This window comes from Macadamia integrifolia, chromosome 9 (assembly GCF_013358625.1).
Source record: "Macadamia integrifolia cultivar HAES 741 chromosome 9, SCU_Mint_v3, whole genome shotgun sequence".
NCBI classification, from domain to species: Eukaryota; Viridiplantae; Streptophyta; class Magnoliopsida; order Proteales; family Proteaceae; genus Macadamia; species Macadamia integrifolia.
In genome coordinates this window covers 19217030-19226182 of record NC_056565.1, presented here as the reverse complement: position 1 = coordinate 19226182, position 9153 = coordinate 19217030, and the positions used below count along the sequence as shown (strand labels likewise).

Below are 9153 nucleotides of genomic sequence, written 5' to 3'. Positions count from 1 at the left end.
AAACATTGTAGCACCCCGCTATATAACGAACCCTTCCAACACCTGAAATTGCACACGGGCGATGGAGGGAACCCTCCCCTAGATAAGTGCATTGGTTTCATTTGGATGCAGCCTAACGTAATAGCTTCAAAAACAAATTAAACCGAAAAACTTTACAATGGGGTTCCCAAAGGACCAACTCTTGGTTCAGAATCAAAGGCAATGAATAGAAATCCTAAGGCTGCTTAAAATTTTGTCAATTTGATCTTTCGCTATTGAAACTATAAACCAGATAAATTGTGCATGAGACTAAAAAGATGAGTCATTAAATGGAATTATTTATTTTGATTGCTTGAGTACAAACTATTTCAGATAAGACATAAATAATCTCAACCATTGGCTCCACAATTCTCAAGGGCAAAGAGGAGAGTTCCTCTATCTCCCAGCTCAAAATCATAGGAGAACTTGTGTTGTGTTTGCGGGTAAGCTACAAAGAGTGTAGCAGGGCCTAACTCTAATACAAATATACCGGTGGGCTGCACAACAAAATCAGCTCCTCTGAAATGAAAAGTCATAGTTGGAAACCTATTCAAACCAGATGGCCTTGGGAAACAGAGATCTAACATGGGTACACCACGTGGTCTACTTCCACTAATATGGTTGAATACCTTGTTAAGTTTGTCTCGAATTCTTAACCCGTTTTGAAGATTGACCCGATCTGACATATTTTGGTGGCGACCAGATGGGTCGACCCGCGATTTTGGAGTATATATAATGTATTGTTGCTTGTTGAGAAAGTCATTGTATTCCAGGGTTTTCACGTAGCTAGGGTTTCAGAGTGAATTTTTCCTCGCCGCTACTAGGGTGTAATTTCTCTTCTGCATAGTGAATCATCTTCTTCTTCACCCGAGGACGTAGCACACCACCCTGATGTGTGAACCTCGTTAAATCTCTGTGTCGTACGGATCTATTGTCTCTTTATTATTCGTGTTTCTTGGTGTTTGATCTTACATACCTAATTGTGCAAAGTACTGAACAAAACTAGCTCTCACACAAGCATAAGCATTAGAAGCCAAATAAGTAAAAGGAGCTCCTATATCCATAGCACAACCACCGGAGAACGATCCCTGTAGTCTAAGGCGAATGCCTGCAATGCTAATATCTTGCAAGTCCACATAGTAAAGTGATGGGTTAGATCCTCTCAGCAATGGCGTAGACATGACTTGTGGTCCTGACATCCTTGCACCTTCTCCATTATATAACTTTGAAATTGTTTGTTCAGAGGTAAATAGGCAATAAGAGAACCGTCTTTTGTCTACTTGCCTCCATATGGGAGTTCCACGGCCTTCAGGCCCTAAACCCAAAGTCCCAGCAATGTTACTCTGTGCTGGAAACCTAAAATTGTAGCTTTGAAAGCCACAACCCAAGAATCTATTGGGATAAGATTCTGTAACTCCACTAGATACATCAGAAAGGAAGGTTAAGGTCTCTCTTACAATAGTTCCCTTGGTTGAGGGCCCAGTGCCACCCCCATAACTTACTTTGTATCCACAAAATGATCCAAAGCAATCCTCCCTTGGAGTTGGACAGTCTGGGTGACCACAAGGAATAGACCTGTAACTCTGAGACCTTGTGTATGGATAATTGGGACGTGACATGGCTAAGCAAGGATTGCAACCTTCACATTGGACCCATGTAATGTGACTTCCAGTGTCAACTTTGGACCAAAGTAGGTGGAAATGATCCCATAACCACCTTGGCTACATAGTAGGCACCACCAATAGATTGCACTAGTGTCATTATGTCATCAAGCTCACTGCTTCCATTCCAAAAATTTCTTTTGACTCATTGTTGTGGTAGGGAATAGATGACGCATACGGGCTTTTGTGGCCAGAATAAGTAGATTAATCTTCTCCATAATTGTTACATTCATCCCTGGATAGAATGGTGAGAAGACAGAGAATAGGTGTAGCAGAATGTAGTAGCAATGCACTTGAGAGAAAATAGACTAGAGGTAACAAAGTCTCCATCAAAGCCATTTGAGCTCTGAAGCTAACAAAGAATGGAATGTGAGTACCAAGGCTGGAGGAAGAGAGATTTATAATTGAGAATTTTCAAAATATAGAACCCAGTTATAAAATCCCGGCCGATCCAAAAAAGATTTGACAATTTGAAGGTAAATGCCACAACTCATCAAAGAAAAAGTGAATAGTTGGAAATTAATGATTCAAGATCCACGTTTCTTCTTCTTCCTTGGTGGAAACTTTTCTTTCCTACCGATATGGATGAAATTTTGAAGATAAGTTTATCTTTATTTCCTCCAACAAAAAAGCTTGACTGGTGAGCTTTCAGGAATAGACTCTTCTCAGTCAAAATACATATGGGATCGATCTGTTTTGATTCTGATACAGATATTTGGATATGGCTGATCCGATATTAATACCTAAAGCTATGGGGTACAACTTATCACTTCACATCTATATTTGAAATTATGTAATAAGGATGACTCAAGTCATCATGCTGGCCACGTCAACTATGTAACAAATTCTGTTCGAAGACACATCGCACTCTGCTAGTTAGTTACATTGTTACAGCTGTTAGTTAGGTTGTTACATACGGCTGAGTGTAATTGTAACTTAAACTAAACTGTATATATAAAAATCCACAGGGAAAATATCTCTCTTTTTTTTTCTGTGGTAACTTGAAAATTTATTTAGAAGGTAAGCACAAGGCTTCATTTACACACATGGTATGAAGCCAAGGAGTGGAATTAGGTCAGTCCGTTACATGTCACAAGGACAAAGCCTCCCTTGCTAGGGAATGGGCTATTGTATTAGCGTCCCTAGGAACATAGCAAAACAAACCGTTTGCAAACTGCTAGGACAAGTAAGTAATGTCTTGGATGATTGGTTCCACAACAAAAGGGGGAGCAAGAGATTCTTGGATTATCTTAATGATTTCCAAAGAGTCTGACTCAATAAGGATATTTTGGAGACCCTCTTGCAGAGCTGAGGAAAGACCCAAACAGATTGCTAGTGCCTCACCCATAGCAACCTCCAAGAAGTGAGATGGAGCAGACATAGCAAATAGTTAGGCACCAATAGAAGATCTCACAATCACATCAAGGCCATCTTTCGGGGAGGATGAGTCGGTAGCTGCATCACAATTGACCTTGATCAGCTCATTTTGAGGCGGAATCCAATGGTTGGGGAAGCCCTATAAAGTAGATTGCTGAACTTGTGGGGGTGAATTTGCTTGCCAAAATTCCTCAAATGATCTCTGAACAGTTTGAAAGACATCAATTGGGCTCCAATTTTTTTTCCTAAAACAATAGTTCACTCCTGGCAATCCATAAGAACCAAATCATGAAACAGAATCTGCTAAGAGTTTCCTCAAACTTCTTCTTGTTGAGAGATGGAATCTTGTCCCAATTTTGAAGCCAAAGATGAAGTTTTGAGTACCTCCGGGAGGAACTACAAATGAAAGTGGACTTCCGAACCACACTACTTTCACGAAAGGACATTCGAGGAAGATGTGATCTATAGTTTCCAGTTGGTGTCTACATCTTTTACATGAGGGATCGATCTGCTGGTACTAAAGAAATAAGTCTTTACCAGATGCAAGGCCTTGACCACAAGCTCTCCAAAGTAGAGACCTGATTTTTGGGAGGGATTTGCAATGCCATATGCGTTTCCAAACCAAAGGAGGAACAAGATTCTATTCTTTAATTCTGGAGTTTGATGCCCGCTGGTTTTGTTCCTCCTTCTTTAGGTTAGATAGGAAATGATATGCCGATTTGACCGAATATATCCCTGATTTTGCTATACCCCAAACTTGTTTATCTTGTCTTGAAATAATGCTCAAGTTGATGTTGATAACCTCCTTTTTGTTTGTTGGATGGAGAGTGTTGTCTAGGATGTCATGTTTTCAAGTTCTATTCTCCTCATCAATTAGATCAGCAGCTTTAGAGACATTGCAACCATCCTGTCTTGGGTGTTTGATTCTGAAATTTGAAGAAGATGGTATCCAGTTATCGTTCCAGATATGGATTGACTCTCCATTTCCAATTTTCCATAATAGAACTTTCTCTATGACCTTGCGCCCAATAAGAATGCTATGCCATGTCCACCAGGGCTGATTTCCTGGCCTTGCTTGAAGGAAATCCTTCGTTGGGAAGTTGATGGCTTTGATAAATTTGGCCCAAAGAGAATCCGGGTTCAACCATAGTCTCTATGCCACTTTTGATAACATAGCCCTATTGTGTAATATTGGGTCTTTCAAACCAAGGCCGCCCCTTTCTTTAGATTGGGTGAGACGGCACCATGAAATCCAATTAATTTTGTGATCATCCTCCCCCTACCCCCAAAAAAATTGAGACATAGATTTCCTTATTTTGTCATGGTGAGATGCTAATAAGGAGAAGTAGGAACCAGCGAAACTAGAGAGAGAACTAGCAACTGATTTCAACATAATTTCCTGGCCAGCATGGGACAATAGCTTTTGTTTCCATCCTTTAATACGATTGCACACCTTTTTTGTAAGATCATTGAACACCTGAGCTTTTGAGACCCCGAATTCAATTGGGAGGCCTAAGTATTTGGATGGCCCATCTCCATAAGGAATTTTCAACACTCTTGAAAACCATCTCTTAATTCTAGAAGGAGTATTGGGGCTGAAAGTAAGAGATGATTTTTGGAGATTCACTGCCTAGCCGTTGCCTTGCAATAGAGATCCATACAATCCTGAGCTGGAAAATTTCATTTAAGCTAATCTCCGAAAAGAGGAGGCAATCGTCGGCAAAGAGGAGATGAGAGATCGGTGGAGCTCTATTTCGGACTTTGATTCCATGGATGCGATGCTCCGAAGAAGCTTTGTCTAAGACTGCTCTGAGGCCTTGGGAGCATAAGATGAAAATAAAAAGAGAAAGTGGATCTCCTTGCCGAATGCCTCTTGTAGGTTGGGTGGATCCCCCTGTCAACTCCATTAATAAGGAAATTATATGAAACTGACATAATGCACTCCATTACCAGGTTCACCCATCTAGAACTAAAACCAAGGCGAGTAAGCATATGTTGAATAAATGGCCATTCCAACCTATCATACGCATTTTTCATGTCCAATTTGAGAGCTATCAACTTCTTCTTTCCCTTCTTCCTCTTCTTGATATAGTGGAACATTTCATGGGAGATGAAGATGTTATCAGAGATCAATCTTTCTAGGATGAATGCGGATTGTGATGGGGAGATGATTTTGTGGAGGCTTGACTTAATTCTATCTGCCATAATTTTTGAAATCAGCTTTGCTGCCATCCCACATAAACTGATCGGTCTTAGTTGGTATGGAGTAACAGGATTAGAAACCTTCGGGATGAGACAGATAAGAGAGTTGTTGAGGTCTTTTGGCATTAAACCTGTCAATAAGAAATTTGTGAAAAAATGGATTAATTTATGATTAGAGATATCCCATAATTTCTGGAAAAATAAAGGGAGAAATCCGTCCGGGTCGAGAGAAGAAATGGGCTTCATCACCCTTAGTGCATTGTGAATTTCCTTAGATGAGGGGATTGCACAGAGTAAATCATTCATCTTAGCTGTAACAACAGGGGTTGTAGCATCCAAAACTGATTGAAGGGCCTCCTCTTCGGTACCATCCAAAGTAAACACCTCCTTGAAGTGATCCAAGATTTCAGCAAAAACCTCTTATTCAGATTGGGTCCAATTACCCAAATTTTTTTTTCAATTTTATAATCTTGTTCCATTGCCTTCTTTGGATTGTTGAAGCATGGAAATACCTTGTATTTTGATCTCCATTTTTAAGCCAAGAAATTCGAGATTTTTGCTGCCACATGATCTCCTCTTTTGCTTATTCTTCTGACAATTGACTTGTAATTTCATTGTCCTTTCCTTGAGAGTGATCCGAGACCAGCTTACTTTGAAGGATTTCCAATTCTATTTTAAGCCCGTTGATATTTTCCTGAATGAGACCAAATGTTGCTTTGTTCCACTTTTTCAATTCAATTTCACAGGAAGTCAGCTTATTTTTCAGAGGGGGAGAGTCATTGTTCACCACGGCAGAGGACCAAGCTCTAGCAACTGTCATTTTACACTCTGGGTGGTGAAATCACATGGCTTCAAAACCAAAGGGTCTTTTACCAGTTGATCTGCCTCCAAGAGAGTCCACAATCATGGGAGCGTGGTTTGATCCGATAGCTGGGTAAATAAGAACAGCTGCATCTTCAAAAGAAGCCCTCCCAAGCTATATTTGCCAAAGCCCGATTGAGTCTCAACCTTGTATTAGCCTCCCCCAAGCGCTTATTCGACCATGTAAAAGTAGGCCCTTTCGAACCCAAATCAATTAAGTTGCAAAAATTCATCATGTCTCTGAAATTTTGCATATCCCGATTACCCTTCTTGTTGCCACCAGATTTTTCATGCCAAGACAAGATAGAATTAAAATCTCCGAGACAAATCCAATTCTCATTACGATTTGCTCCCAATGGTGTTATCTTATTCCACACCCTTTGCCGATTGCTTCTAACTGGATCGCCGTAGACGCAGGTGAGAAAAAAGTCTTGATTCTGGGGAGAAACCACCTCTGTATCAATAATTCTGTCGTCATAAGAACGGACTTTGAGGTGAACTCCTTGGTGCCACAATAGCGCCAAACCACCTGAAGCTCCATTAGAGTTAACTGAGAAACAGTGATCCATCTTTAGCTTCTTACTTAGGCCTTCAATTTTATCCAAATAGCATTTTGTCTCAATGAGGAAAATCACATCAGGCTTAGCAGAGCGGGAGAGATTCAGGAGGGAGCGAACTGTCAGGGTGCTCCCCAAGCCCTGACAGTTCCAACTACATATTTTCATTGTAACCCGTGGGACTGATTCTCCCCAGTCACCATGGGTTCCTGCATTAAAAAATGCATCTGTTGAGTATTCCCTTCAAATTGAATAGCTAACTCCTCCTTGGTTCGTCGAGCCCTCTTAGCTTTGGTAGTGGTTTTTGAGAGTTCTGAGATGAGATAGGGGTGTTTTGATTTCACTGTTCTTGGAGGGCGAAGGATTCGGGACATGGTTTGGGTTGGCTTTGAGTTGTTGGTTTTAGGAGTTGGTGATTTGGTTATCTGTGGAAATGTGTGTTGTTGGCCAATGATTGGGATATGCAGGGGTTGTGGTTTTGGAACAGGGGAGTTGGAGTGCTCCGCCAATGTAGCTATTAAATGATCCATTTTGTTTGGAGTAGTGGGCTGAACCATTGATTTAGTTACATTGGTGGTGGGGGTGTCAGATAGTAGTAATGTATGGGGAGATGGGCCTGGGCTTTGGTTTGTTAATGTGATTGATGAGAGATGATTTAACAGGGACAAAATGGTTTGTGTGTTCTGTTCGAGACTTGAGATAGGTTTGAATAGGGGCCGGAACGGTCAAGCATGTGTCCAAGGATGGAATGGATTGGATATTTGATGGAGTGATTTGGTTTGTGCGTGGAAGGAATGGTATCGATTTGTTGGGATTGGGACAAAAGATTGGGAAGGCCTTCTTGGAGAGATGGCATGTCCGACGAAATAACGGATAGAGACGATGGAAAGGAGGTAGCTGTGCCAGTGTGGGCAGGGGGAGTGCTGCGACAAGATCTCTGTAGGGCAGACCGTGTCTAGTGGGAGGCCTCTTGATTGGATCCACATGTAGTGTCTGTTGGGGGCATTGTGGTTTTGTGATGGAACAATGTTTCTCTACCTGCATCTTCCTCGAAGTCGGGAGGGGCTCCGTTTCTGGTAGGATGAGAGGTTACTTCATTGTCTTTTGTGCTTGCCACAATAAAAGGAGCTCTCTCGATGAGGTGCACGTCAGAAAAAAATCGTCTGCAATTCCAATCTCGTATAATTCTGTGCAATATCACTTTCCGGCGGTGACACATGTATTGATACCAATACAATGGTCAAGATCTGATTTAAATGCCTCTTCACTGATTTAATGTTTTATTAGTTATACCAGATCTGGACCATTGTATTGGTATCAATACATGTGTCACCGCCTGAAGGTGGTATTGCACGAAATTGTACGAGATCGGAATTACAGACAATTTCAACCCGGCGGGCGTCTCGAGGTATACCTCGATTCCCAGGGTCACATTTCCGTTTGGGAGAGACTGAAGTTGTACTTTGGGAGTCTTCAAACTTCTTGATGCACTTCTTCTCTTCATGACCAATTTTTCCACAATAATAGCAGAAAAAAGGGATTCTCTCATATTTGATGACAACGTCGGTAAAGTCGCCATTCTTCCTCTTCATCGATATGGAAGCCTTCAGGGGTTTGGTGATGTTCATATTAACTCTGGATCGGTAGTAGTGAACCTTTGAACCAAACTGTGTTCCTGAAATAAGCATCGTTTCGCTTGCCCGTCCAATTTCAGTGCCAATTTAGACGCTAACTCCAAGCTTTAGATTTCAGCCGGAATAGAGTGTATTTGGACCCAAAAATCAACTCTATCGAATAGCCAATCTTGAGAAGGTTTCCAACATTCTAAAACCAGAAGATTGCCTGAGACGGACCAGGGGCCGTCCTCCATGATGTTCTCCATGTCCAGAGGATGTGAAAAATGGAAGAAATATCTTCTATCCATGATTGGGTGATTGTGACTACCTGGCAGGGGTCCCAAGCTGCTAAAAGACCATCTGTTACTGCCTGTTTTCTGAAGGGCTTGCCCTCAAGTATTTGTCCAATGAGGCTAAGGTGCCAGGATTGAGAAGCTTGCTCCTCTGTTTCATCAACAGCAAGATCTGAGCCCTCCGAATCGGAGTCCGGAGGTTCTATGCTGGTCTCGGTTCCCACTGGAGGAGGAAGTTGAAGGATGGTAAGCCTCATAGCAAAAACGGGAGGAAAGTTGTAAGGGTATCCGGGAGGAGAAAGGTTTGGCCGGAGTTAGTAGATGAAAAGGGCTGAGAAATCACGCATTTCGTGGAGAAGAGGGCACGCACTAATCTCGCGGTGAAGAGTCCATGGTGTGGCCTAATTTTCTACCTCTTGCTTTTCAAGAAGTGTGACAAGGAAAATATCTCACTGTGGTGAGAAACCTTTTCGTATTCTCTGTCCCAGCTCAACTCTCTTTTTATTATGTGCCACGGGTTTTGCAACCTCTGATGCCTTTTGTCAGTGTCATCTTCATGTTGATCCGA

At 41.7% G+C, this 9153-nt stretch overlaps 1 protein-coding gene across 1 annotated transcript; it reads right to left on the bottom strand.

Moving 5' to 3' along the window:
* Positions 1–6214: 6214 nt before the first annotated feature.
* LOC122089592 lies at positions 6215–8364 on the bottom strand. Its single transcript, XM_042659318.1, has 2 exons — positions 8091–8364; positions 6215–6885 (listed from the first exon to the last, which is right to left on the bottom strand). The coding sequence occupies exons 1-2, from the start codon at positions 8362–8364 to the stop codon at positions 6215–6217; spliced, it is 945 nt and encodes a 314-aa protein (XP_042515252.1).
* Between the last annotated feature and the right edge of the window lie 789 nt (positions 8365–9153).

Bases quoted from the DNA above. Each gene is read 5' to 3' on its own strand.
- LOC122089592 (XM_042659318.1), bottom strand. From the start codon at position 8,364: ATGCTTATTTCAGGAACACAGTTTGGTTCAAAGGTTCACTACTACCGA. The intron at 6,886-8,090 runs GTATACCTCGAG...TTTTTAATGCAG, and splicing joins ATGTGACCCTGGGAATCGAG to GAACCCATGGTGACTGGGGA.